Source organism: Chelmon rostratus, chromosome 14, assembly GCF_017976325.1.
Source record: "Chelmon rostratus isolate fCheRos1 chromosome 14, fCheRos1.pri, whole genome shotgun sequence".
Taxonomy (NCBI): Eukaryota; Metazoa; Chordata; class Actinopteri; order Chaetodontiformes; family Chaetodontidae; genus Chelmon; species Chelmon rostratus.
The window spans coordinates 14,730,287-14,755,420 of record NC_055671.1 but is presented as its reverse complement, the minus strand read 5'-3'; the positions used below and the strand labels follow the sequence as shown (position 1 = coordinate 14,755,420).

At 42.2% G+C, this 25,134-nt stretch overlaps 1 protein-coding gene across 2 annotated transcripts; it reads left to right on the top strand.

Moving 5' to 3' along the window:
* Window positions 1-1,987: 1,987 nt before the first annotated feature.
* ssh2b (slingshot protein phosphatase 2b) lies at window positions 1,988-22,484 on the top strand. Of its 2 annotated transcripts, XM_041952374.1 has the most exons (15): window positions 1,988-2,222; window positions 6,683-6,726; window positions 14,185-14,297; window positions 14,415-14,479; window positions 14,596-14,717; window positions 14,810-14,875; window positions 14,984-15,049; window positions 15,237-15,431; window positions 15,730-15,823; window positions 16,006-16,134; window positions 16,497-16,543; window positions 16,706-16,852; window positions 16,945-17,145; window positions 17,822-18,839; window positions 19,285-22,484. In XM_041952374.1, the coding sequence occupies exons 1-15, from the start codon at window positions 2,160-2,162 to the stop codon at window positions 20,629-20,631; spliced, it is 3,717 nt and encodes a 1,238-aa protein (XP_041808308.1). In that variant the 5' UTR covers window positions 1,988-2,159; the 3' UTR covers window positions 20,632-22,484. The 2 variants fall into 2 exon arrangements, with proteins under 2 accessions (XP_041808308.1, XP_041808307.1); XM_041952373.1 differs by lacking the exons at window positions 1,988-2,222; window positions 6,683-6,726 and adding an exon at window positions 11,770-12,100.
* The last annotated feature ends 2,650 nt before the right edge of the window (window positions 22,485-25,134 follow it).

The following is a 25,134-nucleotide window of genomic DNA, read 5'->3' as shown; positions in this document are numbered from 1 at the left end:
TCCATCTCATCTCATCTCTGGCCTCACTACTAATCCCTCTGGTACAAACAGAATGACTAAAGCTGCCTGATGGACGGATGAATGGATGGAGTGATGTACAGACACTGCAAATGGTGAAGTTAGTGAGAAGTACATTCTTCCTATCTTTGCATAATGATCTAGAAATATAGAAATATGGTGAATTATTCATATCACCGTGTATTGTTTTAGCCTTGTTTTAGTCACAAATCTTAATCACTACACACATCTATAATTTTTGCCAATTCATTCCGATTATTAGCCTAGTATTATTTATGTGTAGGACAAACAGGGAGAGAAACCAGGTTGTATATCAGCTGTAATGATAGTGGTAGAGCTGGTGTTGTGAATATGTGCATACCTGTAAGCGTTGGTATTTGATGACACACACTTCACGTTTGAGTTTGTGATTTATGACAGGCTACGGTTACTACTATCCCTGATCTGTGCCCGAAGGCAGTGAAGATAACAGTGTAGCAGTACAAGTTCAGACAGGTAGGCTACACATCAGGAGTCATGACACACTCATTTTTCCTTGGTCAGTACTGCACCCACTTCACTGAAGCTGCCTGCACAAGTAGCTCATGACTCCTGGCTTGATAACCCTTATGAAGGCAGGCCTGTCTTCCTTTCTGAAGATTTAAGTTGGCATACTGCAGGTTTATACTGACTCGCTTAAACAAATACATAAAAATAAAATTATGCACTTTATATGGATATTGAAAACCAACTTACACATTGTGTTTTCCCACATTTTTATTTTTAAAAGTGATAGATAGATAGATAGATAGATAGATAGATAGATAGATAGATAGACTTTATTTATCCCAAGCTGGGAAATTGCAGTGCAGCAGCAGCATTACACACAGTGAAATAAGTGAAAATAAGACTATAAAGAACAAACTATACATAACAAAAATATAAAAATAGCGAGCAGTAAAAAGATTATATACATAACAAAATAATAAAATAGCCAAATAGTGCTCCGCTGTCTGTCCACTGTGTGATGGAGAGGGTGCTGATCATTGTCCATGATGGATAGCAGTTTATTCAGCGTCCTCCTCTCCACCACAGTCTCAAAAGACTCAAGTGACACGCCACTGGTGGCTGATGCAGTGTTAAAATATTGAATTATGTGACTCAAACTCAAATTTGAATTGATTTTATTTACTTGAGAGATTAGGAAAATTACAGAGGAACTGACATGACCTAGGTTCTAGTGACTTGAGATTTAAGTCACACTTAAACCTCTGACGAAAGAGCTGATAAGATTCCTTAAAAAAAAGTTTGGTATTCTCCATTTGGACTTGGGAATTGACTAATGTCTCAAGATATTTCTCTTGTGATAAATAAAATTATTATCTCTGGGCTTAATATCTATACATTAAATGGACAGTATGCATAATAGTAGCTGGTAGAGAATAATTGTCATTTGTAATTTATACAAATAGACTTAAAGGGACAGTCAACTAATTTTACTTTTTTGCTTTACTTGTCAGTTTTATAATGTCCTTTTTGTTTGTTTGGTTGGCTGGTTGGTTTTTTACAAGGCTGTCATCAACACAGTTCACAGTTTGAAAGACGTTTACCAGACATGAAGGATCACGAGACACTTGTAAGTTGCATCATGGGTATTGTAGGACCCATTGTTTTTAGAGTCTCACCAACAGTGTTGACTACAAGTAAGGATATTCTGGCCTCTGTTGCATCGATCTTGACCACTGATTTTAAAGATTTGTGTCTTGCAAGTCTCTCTGCTTCATGAAAGTACAATATACATGTCATATGGTCAGTGTAGAGTACCCGTTTAAGAGGAATATCTCAATGTAATAGTTCTCGGTTGAGGATGGAAGTCATCCTTTTACATGACTGACAGACATTACTCATAACTGCTTTGTTTACGTCCGGCAAGCATACGGTTAATCGGGATTGACAAACTAAGGGTAGTTGCGCATGCGCAGGTGGCGCTGACAGAGGAAACAGCCGGGGAGTAGTCAAATAGTCTACGACCAGAGAGGAAGAGAAGGGAGAAACGAGAGAAGGGAAGCGACCCAGGTTCAGCTGGGTTTTCTCCCCTCTAAACAATTATGCTCGTCTCGCCGCTGTCGCTTCCTCTCAGGTGTCCGCTTCCCGGTCGCTGAATGGCGCTGGTTACCGTGCAGCGTTCACCGACCCCCAGCACCAGCTCCAGCCCCTGCGTTTCGGTAAGAGCCGCCTTTATTGAACCCTCCTCCACTACTGCTGCCGCCACCACCGAACCCAAATCTCTGTGCTGTCGAAAGCGAATTGAGGTTTCATTTCCGCTGTCTTTTTGTCGGCTACTGCCTGTCATAAAGTGCCTTGCCTTTGTACTCCTGCGCATGCGTGAAATGAAGCTGCTCATCATTTTCAGTTAAGAGTGTCTGTGTCTCCGCCGCTAAGTTAACCTGCTCTTAAGTGTTTTGACGCTGGTGTTGAAAAGTCAGTTTCGTCTTCAGCGTTAGCTTGCGAGCAATCTCACCTTGTGTTTCTATCGTACCCCAGTGTTGACATGGTTCCAGTATGCACATTTCCGCCAGTTCAAAGGTTCATCTGGCAGCTAGCTAAGTTACTACTGTCCTAGATAAGAAACTCCCGTCTTTCATTGATAGTGTGGTCAAGTTTGCTAATCTCTCCTGTTTTCCTATTTGATAGTAAATTATACTGCCAGCTATTTCATGTTTTTTAGGTTCAGAGCTGTAGTTTTGCTGTCTACCAAGAAACATGTCAGGCACTTCCGCTCGTAATAAGCGCCTTGTGACATGCATGAATGCGGGTCTTTACCCTTCCGTTATTGTTACGTGCTGTCTTGGTATGTAAACAAGGTTGTGGACGTATGTCTTTCTCTTTGTCTGCCTCTTTCCTACACTATCGCTCAGTCCTGTCTACATGCTTCTCTTCCTGTGTGTGTCGTGTGTGTCGTGTGTGTCTGTGTGTGTGTGTGTGTGTGTGCCCATGCAAAGCAGAGGAACAGGTGTTTTTTTTTCTGTGTCTACTCCCCCTGTTTGTCTTGTTTCTACAGTGGCAAAGAACCTCACCAGACAACCAGGAATAGACTGAGGAAGTATTATACAAGCATACGCAGTCTTCCCGTTCTAATGTCTTCCCCTGTCTGTTTCACACCGCTTCACACACTCCTTATGTCAGTTCTGATGTGTGTATTGTTGACAGCATGTCTCCAGAAGTCCTTTTCTTCGACAGAATGGAGCAGTCAATGTGATATAATGTGATAAATTTTGATATGGTTCACTCCCCAGAGCTGGCTGATTAGGCATTTGCTTTTCCCATTGTAGCCTAAAACACCCAAGGGATAGCTGTCATGGTATAGGTAAATGTAAATGTTAATGCAAATTCTTTGAGGGTTAAAAATGTATATTGCATTCCAGTACACATTGATATATTTCCAGCAAAATCAAATTACTGGTTAGTGAAAATACCGTACAATAAATGAGGACTGTTTTATCTGTTTTCTTGCTAGTTGGAGCCAGTAGAAGATTGAAGTGAAAATGTGTGATTTTCTCCCCCCAACTGTGTCCCCAATCACAAACTGCAGTCGAGTTATTTTATTTATTTATTTTACCATGAATGTCAGTCACAAACTATTTCTGGGTACTGTGGCCTTAAAAGAGACCCCGTCCTCCCCACCTCTTTGCATTTTCAGAGCAAAACAGGTTCTGTGAGTAGACATAAGGATGGCAGTCTTGTACATGTACACCATGTACACACATTGTAGGTAATTTGTTTTGACTGTCATCCAGATTTACTCAAATCATATACAAGAGTAATTAAAACAAGATTTAGTTAAATAGTTAACATTGAGCAACTGGTATGTAGGTGTTATTTTCAATCTTTTGGATGCTCATGTATATTAGCAATGTGATAGATAGATAGATAGATAGATAGATAGATAGATAGATAGATAGCTGGGAAATTGCAGTGCAGCAGCAGCATTACACACAGTGAAATAAGTGAAAAATTCTGAAATAAGACTATAAAGAGCAAACTATACATAATAAAATATCAAAATAGCGGGCAGTAAAAAGATTATATACATAATAATAAAATAGCATAGTGAGCTGGGGGGATCTTTCATCGTGACAGGAGTATGCGCTGTCAAAGAAGAGGAAGCAGACATGCATGTAAAATATATCAAGATAAGGCAGACAGGGGTCATGAAGGAAGTGTCTTCTTGTGGAAATATGCTCTCAATTTGCAACCCGCACAAGCATACACTCATTGCACATTTCACAAGCACATGTCTGGGTTCCTGGGTCTTACTGTGATGTGTGTACAAAGTCTTATGTGAAGTCTCTTTTGAGATGCCTGCTAGCTGTTTTTTCACCACCATCTCTACTTGAACCATATGTCGAATCTGTCCAGCCTCAGCGGTGTGTGTCTGCTTCATAATAAGGGTGTTTGTAGGGAAAACACACGTACTGTACTACACACACTTGGACACATTCATTTGGCCTTTACTTGTTTTGACCTGGTGACTCTAGATGCTGTAACTTGTGACTGCCAGTGCAGCACAGACTTGTCTTTAGTCCTGCAGATACCTTCCCGGCATGCACACTCAGGCTACACATTTCCATAAGCTTTGGAAAAGCCTTTTCACATTTTCATACATGCAAAATCTCAGCGTGTTTTCCAATCTAAACAAAGGTCAGGTGATACATCACAATGTGGGACACAATAGCACGAAACAGCAGCTGAAATTTGCATATGCAATCAGGTTCTTTGTGTTTATTTGAAACTTGCTCATTACGATTGCAGTTCACCATGAGGTGCAACAGAGGCCAATATAACTAAGGCATTTAAATGCTATGGTTTCTGCCAAATACTCTATTTCCTGACATGAAGTGCAAAGGATCTCATAATTATAGACTTTGATATGCAGCATCACAAAATAAGGCATTGAATGTTTTCATTTTTTTAATCACTAAAGGTGATGTGCTGTTGAGTCTGAGAACCTGCTTCAGTTAATGTTAGCTGAGAGAGGATGAGCTTGTCCCGTCACCCATTTCACAATGAACTGGATCTGCAGCAGTTTCTAAAGACCTGGCAGTAAATTCAATCCAGACTCTTTCCTACTTTGCTTAAACAATAACTAGGCCAAAATTTATCAGTTTGTTGAAATTAAATACAATTTGCATCAACTGTTTGCGTCAGACTGAATTCAAAGACAATAAAAAGTACTCTGATATGTCTAAGGAGGGTCAAATCAAAGGCAATTGACCTTGGCTTTAAAAACTTGAAAATGTTTCCCCTCTCATTCAAGGAGCCTCTTCAGTTTTAATTGACTGGTGAGGAGTCTCATGTATTTTTGTTGTAGACAACGTTTCACAAAGCTTATAATGTTTCCTCTAACTCCATAACTCCCATAACTCTTTATGGGAGTCTGGTGCTGATGTGCCACCACCTTCAACTGCTGACGTGTAGATTTTGCTCTGGAGGACAGAGATCTGATCTTAATGAGGATAACAAGAACACATTAAAAATACCAGGTTAAGCAAAGGCAAGATCGGATTGTTTATTGTGTGGATAACTCCAGATCCTATTTTAATACCTGGTGTAAATGTGTGTTTGTCTCATTGTTGCCTATCATCAACCTGTAATCCACTTTTTCCTTTTATGAAGCTGCTAATGGTTTTGTAATGTTGTGAAGGCGAGTTGAGCCCTGTAAGATGAGTGCCAGGTGTGAATCTGCCACTAATGCTCAGCCCTCTCATTTAGCAAAGCTTCATATTCCGCAGTGTGCTGATTGGATGTGATTTGAACTTTTCTCTTATTTCCTCTTCTTCACCCTGCTGCTCGTTTTTGTGTGTGAATGTGTTGTTCTTTGACCAGCCACACCTTAAAAACAGACTGAGGTCATTTTCCTGGAGTGTGTGCAAATTGAGTTGAAGCTCCACTCTGCTCTCCTGCCTGTCTAGCTGCAGCGGCTGCTCTCTGCTCAGGCAGTGCTGAATACTGCATTGAATTCCTCTCGCACTTTTAATTTGTTTGTTGGTGTGTGCGCTTGCGAATATGGAAATGCACAAGCTACCCATCATACATTACTTGTTAGGTTGAAGTGGAATCTTCTGTAATGTTGCTAAAACATTTCTATTTTTCGATCATGATCTCTATGATTTAAAATTTGACTGGTTTTATTAATAAACCTTATCAATGCACTTAACTAAAACAAGTTATAAAGTCCTTTGCACAGCATCATAAAATTAATTGAGTACTACATGACTGAAATTATGCTCGCATTTAGTATTCAGATTTCCCAGTCTTCGTCAACATTATTAATGCTTTTTCCACTTCACTGTATAGAGTATTAACTATTTTATTCTATAACAAAAAGGCATAAAAACACATTCTATGAGGACTGTTTTCCCATTGTTGAGAAGGGTTTGTCTGTTAACCCTGAGCGTAATCATACTGTGATGTTAATAGTGCTTTCAAAATAAAATTTCTTCTGAAAAAATAGTTTTGGGGATTTTGCATATAGTATATCAGCAACTACTGTAATACTCAAAATGATTTTGCATTAACTTTCATGTCATATTTTTTCTCTATCTTCAAGCTCAGCTGTCAACCATCCAAAATGGTTGTGTACTTGCGCGTTATTGAATACAATTTTCTCGTTTTACCTCTTTAGGAGTCCGGTAGTGGGGAGGATGACCGCCGCTCTCAGCCGAGGAGGTAAGACATAGACTGAACTCAGACAGAGCTTCATCATCTTTCCCCTCTGTGACCTCAATTCTAAACAGAAAACTTCCTGTTAACTCACAACTATGATCTACAGTGGTACGCCTGAAACCAGGAGTGTGGGTCACAGTGATATAGTATGGGAAATGTAATGCGTGTTGCATTTCTGCCCCTGACCTCTGACTTGCCATGACCTGACTTAGATGAACAGGGGAGAAAATAGATTCTACCTGAAGAAGCACATTATGTTTAATCATTAAATGTGTCAGACCTTGGCTGCAGGATTTCCTTCCTTTACCGATACAAAGAGCTGCTGTGCTATTGTGGCAACACAATCCTGTGCTGTCCCTTGTTGCCTTGGGCATTGAACTGGAGTTGGGAATCTGGTTTATCCTGTTTCACCCAACCACATTTACAACTGGTTTTAGCCCACTGGCAACTAGCAATTTCCTTCCACTGACTGCTGTTTAAGTTTTCTAGATGCCAGTGAACCTAAGTTGCAGTAACATTCTTACTTCTGCTTTTGTTAAGGTTAAATCCTGAAGTCCTCTCATGTATGACCGAAGGAACTGTGTTTTGCTGGCTGCCCATTAGAGGGCAGTAGGCTCCCTGTGAGTCAGGTCTGGGTATGTGGGTCAGGGGAACTGCACTGCTGATCCAGGAGCAGATTGGTAGCCCCTCCCAAAGTCAGAGCGCCTCTGTGTCTGTCTGGTCATTGGAGCTTTGTGCCATCCAACTGAGGGCTTTCTGTATTTGTGCAGCTGGGAGTGAAATCTATATTCACGTCTGTGTGTCTGTGTGTCTGTGTGTGTGTGTGTGTGTGTGTGTGTGTGTGTGAGAGAGAGACAGGTATCAGATTAGATGCCATTTTGATTTACAGTGTTTTGCAAACTAATATTATTTTCAGTGTCTCGTGTTAGAGTCCTAAGATTATTCAGCCATTGACCTTTTGGGCAGCCATACCCAACTAAGGAATATGTGACACCATGATTTTTTTTCAAAAGAGCTCAAAGCAATATATGAATATAGTTCCTACTATAGAGCAGGACCTTGTCTTGACTTCCTCTTTGAGTCGCTGTTACACCAATTAGGAGCTGTGTATATTTTACTGGATTACAGCGGGCTGCAGAGACCAGGAAATATTGTTTGTTTGTCATCTGCATGTTGGAATGTTTTTTGACATTGGTTCATTTGCTGTTGCTTGAACTTGTTGTCTGTGTCCTACCATCCAGTCTTATTGCTTTGGATAGGGCTCACTACTTTTCTAGTTGAATCTTTGTTTCAAGACATTACCTAGTAACTCACTGGCATTTTCATTCGCCTAGCTAGATAGGTGTTTATACCTAACAATTATGCCAGACATCACACGAGCAGCGCTGCATACCATAAATGCACAGAAAGTGAGGGATTTCAGCTTTATTCCTCACCATCATAAAGCTGATTTTATTCAGATTCTACAGATGCAATCAGATCACTCAAATTGAGCATGGCTTAATAAATACAGGGTGTTATGAAGCTGTGGAAAGATTTGGAGATGTAGACAACTGTTCACCTTCCTCCACACCTCCCTCTCTCGCCCTATAAGACCACACCTCCTACTATGATATTGGTCAGCTCACTACCCACTCTGGCTAATGGTCAAAGTGTGGTTTTATGTGATGTGTTGTTGTATAAGCTTATTACCCCAACTCACATTTGATCGGACACATTTATGTAATCACACCTGAGTTCAAGATGAGTTATCAAATATAGTTTTAAGTTTTACAAGAAGAGAATAGAGGGGGATTTTGTTATAGAAATTTCCAGAAAAACTGTTTTTTCAAGTGCAAGCTGCAGTGTAGAGTGTTCCCATCCAGATGGGCTTAGGTGTGTTAGCAAAGGGGCAAAAACGATTGAATGAAAGTGAGCCCACACCACACTGAATGTTAATGTTCCCACACTGCTGACGTCTGTGCCTGACATGCCGTAGAAGTCAGCAGGTACAGCAAAGCTCATCTCTGACACAGGTAGTGACATTCATTCAGGCTGGAATAAAGCTTTAGGGATGCAGTGTGTCTCTCTGCAAAAGCAGGGCCGACTGCAGTGCTGCTGATTAAAGTCAGTGACATCAGCAGAACAGTGACGCCAGCCAAAGCAGCAACGTCACTGGAAGACCCACAGAGGAGAGATCTGAGGGAGAGGGAGGAACTTAGAATGATGCTTCAATTGAAGAGTATTTCTGGTCTTTTGTAATCTACATAATCCTTTTGTCAGATGAAATCTTTTTTCACTCACTCTGTTGTAATCTAATATGTCTGGTCTGTTAGATATGTTGTCTGGCAGATGGATTCAGCTATAAATAAGCAGATTGACTTCCTGTCAGTGCCTCATACATGTAGAGCTCAACTGCTTCTGCGGTAGACGTGTGTATTGGTGTTGTTTTTGTGTACAAATGCTTCAAATCCATCGCAAATACCTTATAGCCCAGAGTGTTCTGTGTTATATATGAGATGTGATCACTAAGGTGACTGTCTGTGTCTTTGTATACGTGGAGACGCAAGAGCAACAGAGGAGTGTCCGGTGTCTGTCTGCATGTAATGACCACATCCTGGCCTCTGCTGCTTGTCATTGGTGTGAATTTCAGCAGTCAAATGAGAGAACAGTAAGCTGGAACTTGAGAGATGGGCCCAACACCACAAACATGTGGGTTGCTGAGAGTCCACGGACCTCTAGGACTACCTGAGCCGTGGCAAACTGAGAACAGGATTATGTTCCTAGCCAGAACTGCAAAGCCTTTACAACAGATTTAAGGAATATTTACAATTAAAGATAGACGATAGAGAGTTGGAAGTGATTGTTGAAAAGAAAGTCAGTCAGAGAAAGAGAAAGCAACCTAATGACAAAAAAGGGAAGGTGACTGCTAAACTGACAGATTAAGTAGCTGTTATCAGTCCGTGATGAGGGCCTTCTGATGAGTATTTATGTCTCATTAATGTAACTGTTGTCTACTCTAAACAACAGTGGTCTAGCATACACTGAACCCTTGATCTTCTGCTGTATATCTCAGTCCCCTTTAATGTTCCACTTGATGCTTTGACTGTACCGTTACATCATCTAGTACTTTGATATGTTAAAACCACCCGTGACTCAGCGGACTAATTAATAAGCAATTTCTGCTTGTAAAGATCATTGAGAGGAGGTCAAAGCTTGTAACATTGTGGGGTTAATTTATCCACTTCATCTTGCTGCTGAATCCGTCCACCTGGCTACTTGATCAAGGGCCATCGAGAAGAGCATACAACATAAAAACACACACAGCTCATGCGCACACATGCAGTATTACATTGGCCACCGATGGACCTAAAGGAAAAACTCCACAGTTGTTGTTTATCCTGTGATATGGATGGACGGTCAGGTGGTGGCCACATATTTACCCTCAGTTTGTAATCCATCCTACAAATTGAAACCACGAGGGATCAACAAGCAGCGTAACCAAGTCAAGGTCAAGTTTCTCCTCAGTTCCCTCGTGATGTCTCTTTTTTGATTTCTCAATCCTTTTTCCGTTGTTGTTGTTGTTGTTGTTGTTGTTGTTGTTGTTGTTGTTGTTGTTGTTGTTGTTGTTGTTGTTGTTGTTGTTGTTGTTGTTGTTGTTGTTGTTGTTGTTGTTGTTGTTGTTGTTGTTGTTGCTGCTGCTGCTGCTGCTGCTGCTGCTGCTGCTGCTGTTGCTGTTGTTGCTGGAAGCACGAGTACATTTAGGTCTCAAGTGTCACTGCGTCTGGTGAGAATTTTCCCTAAAGGCTACAGACGTGGAGTTGGTTACGCAACTTCATCACCCTTCCTCCAGCAGAAGGGTTCAGACAACACAAATGTGATCAGTGCATGGCCCTCACTCTCAAGAGGATGCCCCACTGGGTGTAGGGCGTAATTAATGCTTAATCAGGAGAAGAGTTGTCATGGAAGCTGAGCCAGCAGGTTTCCACCGAAAAAAGAAAACAGAAAATTGTCTGTGAAGCTGGGTGAAACACCGGAGGACCCTCTCCTGACAGATTGTCTTGACAGATGGAGAAACAGTCATCATCTTTTGTCTTTAGTCATTTTCAGGCTAAAGTAAGGAGTAAAGTGATTGCTTTGTTAGTAGTAAAGCCATTCTGCTGAATAAGGCTTAAAAGCAAAATAAATATGATAAATAAGTTATAGAACAATTGTACAACCCTGTTGAATATAGTATTGAACTGGAAAGAGGTGTCTGACATGATCAGCCACAGCATCCTCAAGCAAAATAAAAGGTACTTGCCATAACTCCCCGCTCAAAATCAGCCTCTAAGATGCCGTTGCTATTAATTTTTATTTGCTCACATCTTGATTATGAAAACATAACAACATGTCAAACACCATCTGTGACTGGAAATGCATAATGATTGTTATTAAGCTGCATCCATGTGTCCAGGTAAACAGGATAGCTGGAAGCAGGTGATAGCGTCATCATCCTGTTTCACTGATAGCACTTTGATATGTCAGCAGCAACCTCGGTTAAACTTGGAATAATATTAATTGGCAGTCCGCCGCTCCAAAGGTAGTGGTCCCACCTACCTGGGTGCCATCACTCTCCCCAACAGAAAACAATGGCGCAGTCAGTTCACCTCAGGTGTTTGCAGAGACAATTTTAATGTACAGTTTAGCTACAATACCAGAAAGTTTGTGACCTGCCTGAAACCAAGCACCGCCCAACTTGCAGTTACGTCCACAAGCCACATTGTTTAGGGGGCGGCCTGTGTCCAGCATTACTTACAGTAAGTAGTTCGGTTTCTGACACAAGAGTTGTCTCCATAAGGGTCATGTTGTCAGTGACTGTCATGCTTTTCCATCGTTTTCATAACGGCACTAATAACGCCCCATACCGCCGCGGACGGACCGCTGCTTTCACTCATTGGACCATGTGTGTCTCCGCCCCTCAAGCGGCAGCATTTACCGCAGCCTGCCGCAGATAAATGACACAGTGCCGCTGAGCAGATGTCAGGAAGCACCTGCTCCGCCTCACAGCTGAATAAGTCAATATCTCCGCAGTTTCTGAATATTACCATGCCACGCTTTTTTTAAAAACCTTTTGACGGATAAGCCACTAAATCCGTGATGTCCATTAAACGCAAAGCGTCACAGTAAGACCTTACACCACAGCTGCCGCTACCCTCCACACCTGAACCGCGACTTCTCGGTAACTGCAGCCCACCTCTGTGCGCCCTGCCCCCGCCACCAGAGCGGCGATGCCTCCCGGTGTTGTGACCGCGCCACGGAGCTCATCAGCCGGCTGCTTCTGCGCCTGCTGCGGGGTGAAGCTGAGGCCGTATTTCACCGAAAACTCCGTGATCTCTCAGGGGGAAATTTATCAGCTGTAAGTTGACTGAATATACTGTGCTCAGAGGCTTTCCTTGTCAACGTGTTTAACTATGCACTGCAGTATTTTCTTGAGGGCTATAACGTTATTCTCATCACCCGGCTGTGCTTAATGTAGGCTGCAAGCCTCTGATTCAGTTTGTATAACATCACTAAGTGGTTGGATTTTTTTCTGACTTGAAGCTTACTTGTCTTGACATAGTTCATATTCCCATTTGCCCTGCTTTCCAATATTTGCTAACAGTGATCCGGTATGACAAAGGCATGTGGTTTTCCCATGATGACTCAATGGGAAGGATATGACAGCGAAGTCAGTGGCTGCAGGAAGACGTTTCCTTCCCTCTGCCTCTTGTGAAATATCTGCCAGCTGCCATACTCATCTGCTCACATGCACATCTCCCACCCACCTTGTTCTTTCATTTTAGATGTGCCTGAAATGCATGGTGCAGGAAGGCACACAGTGTACCTGAGACAGATTGTTCATGAATCAGAGGATGTGATTAATCTGTCCGCCGGGTGTCTTCGGAAAACAAACACTGGGAATGACTCTGACATTTTATTGGCAGTTTATGTGTTTGATCAGCCAAGTCAGGACTTAGTTTGTCTACACTTACCCATTATTCATACTTTTGTGAGATATCCATCTAGTGTGTATTTACACGCTGTCACAGGGTTTAAGACTGAGGATCGTCTAGGTGCGCCAAGCAGAATACAAACTCCCAACTGTATCTTTGTTATTTATTTGTTTCTTCAATAAATGGCATGTGGGCAGTAGGTGGTTTTTCACAATTTCTGTCTGCTTTTGTCATTTGCTAATTTTCCCAGAATTGGACTTCCTGTCTCTGATAGGCCTTGGTATGGAGTGACAAATATGGAGGGTCAGGGATGAATAGTGTTAGTGGTGAAGCTGCATTCACTCCATCATTACAAAGCACAATGAGGCTTACACTTCGGTGTCAGCTCAATCCATAATGTAATTGTATCTCACTATGATTTTGCCCATGATTCAAAAAACGTCAGAGCAATGTCAAACTCAAAGGAATGCATTGTGCATCTTAAGTCCATTACATAACTCTATTGTTGCAATAGCAGGAGTGCCAAGTAGCTTAGATGGAGGTGCCAATTTCATGCCAGGTTGTTTTCTATTTTGGGCAATAAAGGACTAAAGTCTCGGCCAAAGCCAGTTAAGTTGTAATTGTCTGTAAAATACAAAGATAAAAAGCATAGGTAGGTCTGTTGGTTTGAGAGAGCAAGATTCGTATGAAAAAGAGAATTGGTTCGTTAAATGAGTGGACATTTTTTTTTCCTCTGTGACTCTGCATGTTTTTGTCTGTCTTTCCTTCTGTCATTTTATGATCATGTCCAGTTCAGTTAAGCCAGCACATTATTGGAACCAGCTGTTGCAAAGTGTAGTGAGCTCATAAAAACGCATCAATCTTTCCATTATTGTTTTGTATATGATGTTTACACAGGATGTTGTGTATTTTCTAAGAAAACAAAAGGTTACATCAGCATTATTGAAAGACCTTCAAGTTTTAGACGAAGAATCCGTCCTGCAGGAGAACAAAAGCTTCACCTTCGTACAGAATAAAAGACACCATCCCCGGAATAACCGCACCCGTGTTAGCCCTACATGTCTTTAGCATTAAGAGGACAACACATACAATTAATTAATTCTATGAATTGTCAGAAAATGGTGAAAAACACCCGTCAGAAGTTCTCAGAGCTAAATGTGATGTCTGTATATTGCTTGTTTTGTCCAAGCAATGGTTCCAAACCAGAGGATATTGAATTTACAATCTCATTTGAGAAGCTGAGACCGGAAAAATGATCATTAACCGATTATTAAAATCCTTAAAATACTTGCATGCAGAGAACTGGGGGGTTATTGCATGTGCCATTTAGTTCTTTAAGGTTTTAAAAAATTGGTTTAGTTGGAGTCACTTGTAGTATGTGTCACTGTTGGGCAAACATCGCTGAAAAAGTTAAAGCTGTGAAGTCTTTGCAGGAGGGATTTTATTACTATTTATGGGTGTTGAGCACTCACTTTATTTTTTACCTCTTTTCTCTCCATTTGTCCAGCATCAGTGAAAGTTTCCTGACAGTTAAAGGAGCTGCTCTCTTCTTACCTCGAGGAAATGGCTCCTCCCCTTCCTCTGCCTCTCGCTTCTCCCAGCTGCGCAGCAAACATGCAGGTGAGGTGGAAGGTCATCCCCAAAAAGATCGACTGTTTGACTGAATGAGTTGTGCTTTTGGTAAATAACGTACTTAACACTGATCAAAGTTGTGTTCTATTACCGTTATATTACCAGGAGACATCCAGCAGCATCTTCAAACCATGTTCACTCTCCTCAGACCAGAGGACAACATCAAACTGGTGGCTACAAGCTATAGCGCGCACACACACACACACACACACACACACACACACAATTCAATCTTAAGGTTGTCAATCAACTGTATAAGACATCAGCTGTGTTTTTGCTGCTCCAGGCGGTGCGACTGGAGAGCGCCCACACTCAGATCACCCGCTACATGGTGGTGGTGTCAACCAATGGTCGTCAGGACACGGAGGAGAGCCTGGTGCTGGGAATGGATTTCAGTCCTGTAGATAGGTGAGGCAGTAACGTACACACACTTACATGAGCCTGCCTGTTTTGATCCTGTGCATCAATCTGTAACACGGAGATTGTTTTTCTCCTCCCAGCTCATGTTCTGTAGGGCTGGTTTTGCCGTTATGGAGCGACACGTTGATACATCTGGACGGCGATGGGTAGGATGCACACTTACACACCGCAGAGCCAACACGCACTAAACACCAGGCTGCTAAGATGCCCGTCGGTGCCTTTTCTAAATTACACCTCTCTCTTCTCGCTCTTAGGGGTTTCAGCGTGTCAACCGATAACAGAGTGCATGTATTCAAGCCCGTTTCTGTGCAGGCCATGTGGTGAGTCACACTCCATTAATCACTCAACCCAATAGAAAAGGATATGTGCCTTTTTATTGGTTGCATGTGTTCGTGTCGGTATCTAAATACATTCATTTGGAGGTCTTTTTTTCAGTCATGATCTCCGACTCTCTCCCCTTTCATCTCCTGTCTCTCAATCTCATTTTTCGCTCTCGCTGGCTCACAGGTCAGCTCTCCAGTCACTCCATAAAGCATGCGAGGTGGCTCGTTGTCACAACTACTTCCCTGGCAGCTTGTTCCTCACCTGGGTCAGCTACTATCAAAGCAGGGTCTCCTCAGACCAGGTACGCATCAACGAGTGGAACGCCATGCAGGACGTGCAGTCACACCGTGCCGATTCGCCCGTGCTCTTCTCTGACATGTAAGTATTCGGATCCTGTGGTGTACAGTATGTTCCACTTTTTATTTTCTCCCTTCACCTTTGTCAAACTTTTTTCTAGACAATATGATCAAGATTATTTATTTTTTTATTCATTGAAAGATGAGCTGTAGAATTTAAAATCACTACCATTCACATTTAATCGTAATACACATAGTACCATAAAGTGGTTTGGTCAGACGTCTCCTCCACATGCCACAGTGTACGTTGGCAACAGCACTTCATAAATGGAAATGGTCTTGCACTCATAACACATTTCAATGTCATGGTGTTTCTGCAGACCCACAGAAAGAGAGCTGACTGAGCGTCAGATCAAAACCAGTTTGAGGGAGATCATGATGCAGAAAGACCTTGAGAATGTCACCTGCAAAGAGGTGAGTGACCGCGTGAGATGCTGGATTTGAAGATGCTCGCTACAGATGCATTCATGACTGAAATTTGTGTTTTTGCAACAGCTTGGGTCCCTCCCAAAGAGGAATGGCTGCCATTTAAGTTTTTGCTGTTTTAAGATTTTATCTGTGTGTTGGTCTGTTCTCTGGCTGGATGTGTTGTGTAGATACGAACAGAGCTGGAAATGCACATGACGTGCAACCTGCGAGAGTTTAAGGAGTTCATCGACAATGAGATGATTACCATTCTGGGCCAGATGGACAGTCCTACGGAAATCTTTGACCACGTCTTCTTGGTAGGTTGCATCAGAACACCTCTGGAGCAGTACTGCTGCGTTTGCCACCAATGTTGTTCTCCTCATTACACTGAAATCCACATGACGAAGAACTGCCAGAACTGCTAGATTAAAGTGTCTCAGTTCTTTTAAGTAAAATGTATGAACACCGGTGGTACTTCAGGCTCAATCCACGTCTGGGAAACCTGGCAAAATATGAGATAGTCTTGTGTAATTCCTCCTAATTTTGAAGTACTTTGTTCTTGTTTGGTTTGGAGTGCACACTGGATGTCAGGCATGCCTTGTCACAGGATTTAAGCATTATGAAAAAGGCTCAGCTGAAGGCTCTGAACTAGACTGAGGATTGCTTTTGTTTCCTACAGGGATCTGAGTGGAATGCATCCAATTTGGAGGAGTTGCAGAACAGCGGGTATGGAGGGGGACAAAAACAACAAAAGCCACTACACAGAACAATCTGTACTGAAGTCAATAAAAACATCAAATATTATATGATAAGACCCTAGCAATCATTTTGCCAGAACGAAATTAAATGTTTTGTGTTAAAATATTTTGATTCATTTCTCATTCTCAGGGTTCAGTACATCCTGAATGTAACGAGGGAGATTGATAACTTCTTCCCTGGTGTGTTTGAGTACCACAACATCCGTGTTTACGATGAGGAGGCCACTGATCTACTTGCTTATTGGAATGACACCTACAAGTTTATATCGAGAGCCAAGTGAGTTTCAGACAACTGCACATTCTTATTTTTACAGACGTGTCGATAATGATAAGCTGATATGCATGCTTGATTCTTCACATCTACTCCAGGAAAGCCGGATCCAAGTGCCTGGTGCACTGTAAAATGGGTATAAGTCGCTCTGCAGCCACAGTGATCGCTTACGCTATGAAGGAGTACGGCTGGGATTTGAAGAAGGCCTTTGATTATGTCAAGGAGCGCCGGACTGTGACCAAGCCGAACCCGTCTTTTATGAGACAGCTGGAGGAGTATCAGGGTATACTGCTGGCCAGGTACCCACATACACTCACACACGTATATTTCATGTGTTTTGAGGCTGTAGCATTATTTTTTTTTTTTTTTGCCAACTTGGGGTTGGCAGAACATGCTGTAAAACACAACATCAGCATATTGTCACCTTATAAAGTTGTTATGGCTAACGTGTTAGCAAATACTTTTACACATCCAGCAGACATGGTGCAGCATTTATTTTGAATTGTGTTTCTTGCTGCCTTGGTTTTAGAGCTTTTCACTGAACACAGTGAACCTGGTGTAAACGAGGATGATGAAAGCTGAGTTTGCAGGCCGGAAAACCAAAACAAAGCACGAAAAGACGTTAAATTGTTCCAAAGACATGAAGGGAACTGCAGAGTTGGGAGATAATTCTCACCACAAACAACCCCTTTCACATTACACAGTGATTTGATCCATAAATAAGTAATGATTAATAATAAATAATTAATAAAAGATATTGATTAACGCAGCTTTCAAGTGCATTTTGTATCAGCATCGTATTTATCTGTGGCACAATACATTAACCACAATGACCTTATTAAATGGCATTAAAAACATGTATGTGCATTTTTATATGTATATGTTTGCATTAAGAGGATAAGGGTGACATGAAAAGACTATAAAACAAGTTGAATTTCTTTTTTATTCCCACCCTTCTGTCATCGTCTCCAACAGCAGGCAGAGGCACAACAAACTGTGGCGTTCTCACTCTGACAGCGACCTCTCTGACCACCATGAGCCTCTGTCTAAATCTTACGCCCAACCACACAGCCTGGGTCATTCCGACCCCCATAACCAGGCCAGCGGCACGTCTGTCCGTGGTCCGTCTGTGAAAGAGCTGCTGGAATCACTGGGCACTGGCAAACCAGCACACTCCACCAGCCAGCCTGATACTGGCATCCAGTCCAATCAGCTCAGCTCTTCATCCTCTGAGGGGGTGACAGCTCTATCAGGCGATCCTAAAGCCCGAAGCCTCGAGGCCCCTTCTCCTTCTGCTGTAGTCCAGATCAGCCAGTTGGACTCCCCTTGTTCCGAGTCCACAGCCGGCTCTGTGTCTCAGTTATCTCCCCCGCTCTCCAACGGCTTATGTGACTCTGAGGAGAAGCCTCCTCTCTCCCAGCCAAAGGCCGCCACTGTGGTGCCTGAGCTTCAAAAGACAGACATGGTGACTGTAGCACAGAGTGTTTTAGTGGGCCAGCCTCACCCGCCTCCATCCTTTCACCACCTCCCTCTCTCCCCTGCTCCATCCCCTACTCCAGCCTGCATGGATGAGGTTATCAAACCACAGTCCTGCTCTCTGCCTGTGATAAAACAGATGCTCGTGTCAGTGCCTGAGCCCGTGACAACACAAACACCAAGCACACAACAGGCTGAACCCCAGTGTCTGTCTGCACCAGTGCCTGTCAAAAAACCAGACTGTGACCAGCAGCTGTGTGGCTCGTCCGTGGACGGTTTAACAGCTCATCCTCCCTCCACTAGTGATTTTATCAGCTACCCCAGTGCCATTCCACCAAACAACGAAGTGTTGTTTGGCCACAGTGCAGATCACATAAACTTTTTCAGTGCCAGGGAAAAGTTCAAGGGAATGAGTCAAGATGGTAAAAGTTGCCAGCTGAAGAGTTGTGGCAAAGAGCAGCATCTACCGCTGCAGGAGGTCTCCACCAGTGAGGGGAAGGAGGAGGAGAAAAAAAAGGTAAGGCTACTTCTTATAGCAAAACTTTCCAGAACCACTGCACGCTTATTCCCATTGCAAGCACTCAAATTCGTGTCAATGCTTTCGGTTGCAGACTGTCTGCAGAGCATCTCTTGAGCTCTTCTCGTGTTCGCTCAGTTTCTATCTATTTTTCAAGGCAAGGCTTGTGCTAGATGTCCAGTGTAATGTAATACGGAAAATTAATAAAAAATAATTCATCAATAAAATTTGAATTTTTATGTTTGGAAGTGTGTTGAATCCACAACAGTTAAATTTGGCCTAGTTTAGCTTTTGTTTTCTTGAGTCCAAGGGGGACACCTGGTGGCATAAAGGTCTGTCACACCTGAATCAGTTGTATTTGAATGTTTTCTGAGTAACTATGAATATACTATAACACTTTTATTTTGCTGAATTATAGCTTATATTATCTCTCTTTTCATTGTAGGAAATGGCCGTCCCTGTGCAGGTCACAGGACTGAAGCCTGCAGTGCACACAGAGGCTTCACCTCTTAGCCCTCTTAGCCAACCGGAGCCTCAGGGCTCCCAGGACCAGGATTTGAGGAAGTCAGGGCAGGAAATAGAGGATAGAGATGTTTTATCACAGAAGGATGCTGAGAGTGTTAAAGAGGAAGTGAAAAACAAAGAAGAAGAGGAGGAGGAGGCGGCTCCTGCTGGTCTCTACAGCGACTGGACGCGGGGGTCCGTGAGGCGTGTCACACGGCAGCTGGAGCAAAGAATGAAACAGGAGCACGAGACTCCGTCACCCTCCTCATCTCCACCCTCCCTCTCCGGCAGCTCCTCTTGCTCTCTGCGGCGTCCACCGAGCGTCCACCCCGGGACAGCTTCCAATCCCCAGAATGCATCAGTTTGCTTGCAGGTGTCAGTAGTTAACAGCGTGCAGGAAGAGCAGGAGGAGGAGGATGATGGGAAGGTTGGACCAGTTAGAAGGGAGAGTGGTGATGTAGTTGAGATGGAGGCACTAGGAAATAACGATGGAAGCACAAAAGGACACAAACTCCAGCCTGCTGATATTAGATTGCTCTCTACCTCTTCTTTCCACCGCTCCGCCAATTCTCCCTTTGCCTCTGTGAACTTCCTGTGTTTGGAGGGCGTGACAGAGCTCGAGTCAGGCACAGACTGGGACTGCTCCACAGAGGGACCCCAGAGTGACATTGTCATGAGGGAGACATGGAAGACTCTATGCGAGCTGGGTGCCTTCCTGCAGGAGGTGAGCATGGGCGGAGCCTGCAAGACCAGGTGTTTGGACCAAGTTTTTGGCTCCAGCACTAGAACTGCTCAGAAGCGAGGTAGCAGTGTCCAGAAGAGGGTCAGAGAGGTGGAGGCCAGGATTCGCCAGGCAGGACTGACCCCTCCATCCCTGATGAAGCGTTCGGCCTCTCTGGCCAAACTGGGCTGTCTTGAGCTGCTCGCCAATGACCTGAGCAAGTGGGAGCTCAGCCGATCCTCTTTGGCTCCGTCCTCAGCAGAACCTCTGATCCACACAGTAAACGACGAGTCCAAGAAGCAGCGGGTCCACAGTTCTCCCTCCTCAGCAGGCCAGCAGCCACAAGTCCATGGCACTGGTGCGGAGAGGCTATATGAAGCTGGAGAAACCTCACCACCTCCGCCATCAAATCAGAGTCCACATGGGGGACAACTCCCCAACTCCGACCAAGACTCTCTGTGTTTTCCTGGGCCGACACTTATGACAGCGAGGCAGCAATATGGAAGGACTCATCCCCTGAGACGGCTTAAGAAAAGAACTGCTAGTACCCTTTACCACACCATGTAACCCTCACCGTGTGTGTGTGTGTCTCTGTATGAGTGTGTGTGAGAGAGAGAGAGGGCTCATGTACGCCTGTGAAAAAAGGAAGTTATTGCATATGTTAGGTTTATTCAGCAAAACAAACCAATGCCTCTTGCCTTAAAGAATATGTTAAGTACTTTTTTCTTCCCTGCAGATTCGCCAAGAGCCCCCTGTGAAATCTGCTACGTGAGATACTTGTCTCAGTGCCAGAGCAGTGACAAGGCTTTGAAGGTTCTGGCCAATTGAAAGTCAAACTATGAGTCAAATTGGAAGAAACTTGGTGTCGTATAAATGCTTTCTAAAATCAGCAAACACAATCAACTTGTTTCAAAGGCTAATCCGCCGGAGCCTGCGTACATTCACTCGTTACATTAATGCTGGTCTCGCCGTCATCCACTTGATATTTACTTGATCGCTGTCAGTCGATCGAATAGTCCGGCCCGTTGTTATGTAGAATGTAGCCTCCGTTTTCCTCTCCTCGTGCTTTCACATCTCTTCATCATTTGCTAGTTGTGCTGGGTGGCTGCCAAGAAAATGATACAGCTGTTTTTCTGGTACAGTCTGACAGGTAAATTACATCAGTTTCACACTCAAACGAGCTTCAGCAGATTTGGTTCAAAATGGCGATGCAAAGATAAACTTGGAATCATTTGGCAGAAATACTTGAAATATTGACAAATGATAGCGATCAAAGTCAATTCTGCTGTCTAGAGGCTGATTTTAAACATGGGTTGTGTTGAGATTAGCACATCTGAACACACAAGAGCTCAGGATGAACCACGCACACCACAGATTAGTGTTTTCCCCCAAAGAAAGGTGTATCCAGAGCTGGTGACTAACTGTAGAATAGTACAGCGAAAGAGGCATGCTGGTTTTAATTGTATTCAATTTTTTTAAATGTTTGTTTTGACTCCACAATACCTCAGTCAGTCTGAACCAAACCTGACCTGCACAAGCGTCAGGCTCTGGAATCCTGGAATGTCAGTCAGAAACAGTTTCAACTTCACCTCTCAAACTGTCAACTCAGCTCATCTCTCTCGTGTCCTCTCGCAGTTCAGATGCCACTCAAAACAAGACATTTTCTGTACGTATTACTGTGTGGGAGATAGGGGGTAGGTTCGGGGGTTGAGGGCAGAGTGTATATTTGTGCGTTTCTGCCATGTTCTCTTTGGGATGTAAAGGTCTATATTGTGAGTGTTGACATTTTAAGAACTTTACATGTTTTTATAACTGGTTTGTGTCTGTGTGTGAGTGCGACTGTGTAGCACAAGTTTACCATGTGGGTGTGTACATATTTTTTTTTTTTAATTCATCATTTTCTCTTTTGTACACATTTTTAGGAGTGTGCCTGTGACTGGCAAGTGAAGCTTCTCTGCAGTCTATCAGAAATGTCTGTACAGGGAGGTCTGTCTTACATGCACTTTACTCCCTTTTTAAGTTTAATGCTGTTTTTATTTTTTAATGTATGGTTGCTACTTTTGGCTAGCATGCTTAAGTAGTAGCAGGTGTTGGGTATGAGTGTGTATTGTTAAAAAAATGTTTTTTGGGGGGGTTTGTTTTATTTTAAACTATCATTGTAAATATACTTTTATATCATGTGCTTCAACTGTGACCATTAAACAATGGAAATTATTGAGTGTTATGCTGTCGGTCTGTGGACAGTAACATAAGGTCGTAATTAAATATACTTTTCAGTTATGGTTCAAACAAATGATGACGACGGTATGTTTCACATTATTTAGTGCTTATGTTATATACAACCCTGATTCCAAAGAAGTTGGGATGTTGTGTAAAACATAAATAAAAACAGAATTCAAACATTTGTAAATGAGCTGTGTTCACTGACAACTGTTTTACAAAGTGTTCCTGAGCCCATGTAGTAATCTCCTTTATACAACTATGTGTTCACAAAGTGGTGAACCTCGCTCCATCCTCGCTTGTGAACGACTGAGCCTTTCCAGGATGCTCCTTTCATACCCAATCATGTTACTATCACCTGTTACCAATCAACCTGTTTACCTGTGGAATGTTCCAAACAGGTGCTTTTGGAGCGTTCCACAAATTTCCCCGTCTGTTGCTGTTTGAAATGTGTTGCTGGTGTCAAATTCAGAATAACCATATATTTACAAAAATCAATGTAGCTGATGAGGTCAAATATTAAATATATTGTTTTTGTACTATTTTAAATTGACTATATGTAAAAAAAAAAAAAAAAAAAAAAAACGATTAGCAAATTATCACAATCTGTCTGTTTATGTTTTATACAGCGTCCCAACTTTTTCAGAATTGGAGTTTGTACATTTATACACATGGGATCATACGTTTACAATTATTTATTGTTTAGTGACTAATTGGAATGATCAGTTATCAAAATGGTCAATTTTTAGTTGATACACTAATCATTTCACATGTAGCTCTGTCAGAAGAGCAGTCAGTAAACATGTAAATGCTTCTTTATGTCTATGGTTAATTTTGCTCACATCCTACATCATTTTCGAATGAGGTGAGTATTTTTTGTTCCTTATTGTGCTTAAAGTTCCCTCCACTCAGAAATATGTTTTTCTTCTTGTTCCTGCCGTTGAATGTTTGAGCTTCACTGTGCAGAATGATGCACATGAGTTTTGACACTAGAAGGCAGTTTTCACATTCATCTGCTGAAAGTGGGAAGTTTGTGCTCAGTGGAAAAATCCAATTTCAAGGGGCGGGCATGATGTCTCACATCACAACTAGTTTGGAAGCCAATCCTGGTCCAGAATTGATCTTACACAAGTGTGATGTGGACACTTGGAAGTCTTCAGTGCACATATGCTGAGGACTGCAACTGTGTCTGTAATAGAAAGTGGCTTCACTGAATATAGTTTGCATTAATTAATAAGGAAGAATAAGAATTGATATATACAGTAGGGTTTGCCATGTGATATGTACCTGTCATGTATGTTTATAAATTAATTCCAATCTTCTAAAACAGCAACATCACATATCTTACAATCAGTGCAGAATAACTGCTGTTGTATTCTCTCATAATGCACCAGTATAAACATCCGAGACTGTTCTTGGAGAAAGAAAAGTGATGCTGACATGTTGGTATTTTGGTAGTCTGCCTGATTTATTGCTATCACTGCTGTTGAGTCAGAAACAGCAACTTATGTCATCAGTGTCTTCAGATCACCACCCCAGAGAGCTCAGAAATCATGCTGCAAGGTCATTCCTCTGATTTTCTGCTCTCTTTGCTCCTTACACCAGTCCCAGCAACAGGATGCACGTCTGAGGGATTTTATAAAGCTCTTATGTTTTGAGTGCGATGGTGCAGTGTGGAGCTTCTTTCTTGACTGACAGCAATATGGGAGCACAGCGTGGCTCCTGGTCGGCACGCCCCTCAGGTATCTAGGTATGTCGAGTGTGTCATTATGCAGGAACTAGTACAAATAATGCAAAGATGTTCAGTGATATGGAAGTGTACAGTTCAGTATAGTGTTGATCATTTCCTCAGGTCAAAGACCTTCATCTTCTTCTCTACTGATTGGCTACCTGTCAGTACAGGTTTTCAGTGGTGGAATGTAACATCTACTCAAGTAGAATACTTGTACTTCATCGGTATTTCCATTTTTACTTCTACTCCTCTCCATCCCAGAGGCAAATACTAAACATTTTATTCCACAACATTTGTCTTCACAGCTTTAGTTACAGTTTACTTAAAACCATGTATCTCCATATCTGGTAATTTGAATGTGAATGTGTGTGACAAATTTGAGGATTTAGTGTTCCTTAATAGGTTGAGAAAATTCTCCTTCTTCTTAAGATAAATAAACTGTTTAAAAGGCCTCTTGCATTGTCACGAAGTGGAAAACAGAACTGTTTGTCATGAAAAGTTTACCTTTTAGAGATACATGGTTCTCACAGGACAGCGACGCTACAAAGATACCTTGTATGATAGATGTGTTGCTGTGGATTAAAGTACAGACCAGTATATAAAGTAGCTAAAATTAGGTCAGCCTTAAACATCTACAGCAGTAAAATGCATCATATGTGTTAATCCAGAAACATCAGATATAATAATAAAACACTGACAGGGACCATTTTACTGCATGAGGTCTCTTATTTTGATACTTAAAGTACATTTTGCTGATAATACTTTTACTTAAGTAAAGTTTTGGATGCATAGCTTGTTCTTGTAGTGGAATTTTTTTTTAGAGGTCTTGCTACTTTTACTTACGTAAATGATCTGAGTATGCTTCCAAAATGAATTCACTCAAACTCAACAACAGCAGCCAAAACTCTGTGTACTATGCACATGTGCATTCTTTTTTTTTTTTTTTTTGCTACATTCTTCTACATTTACACCCATAAAAAAAACATAGAACTCCATGGAGGAATTGTTGCCCATCAGCCACATGATCAAATACCTCTACTGGATACCATGAAGGCTGGATGTCTTTGTTGTTGTTGTTCGTGCAATGAACAAATAAATTTATATATAAAAAGTAGGAA

What these genes read in the sequence shown, in the direction of transcription:
- ssh2b (XM_041952373.1), top strand. Translation starts at nt 11,973, where the DNA reads ATGCCTCCCGGTGTTGTGACCGCGCCACGGAGCTCATCAGCCGGCTGC. An exon ending in AAGTTTATATCGAGAGCCAA is followed by an intron (nt 16,853 to 16,944) that starts GTGAGTTTCAGA and finishes CATCTACTCCAG; the next exon opens with GAAAGCCGGATCCAAGTGCC. An exon ending in AGGAGGAGGAGAAAAAAAAG is followed by an intron (nt 18,840 to 19,284) that starts GTAAGGCTACTT and finishes TTTTCATTGTAG; the next exon opens with GAAATGGCCGTCCCTGTGCA.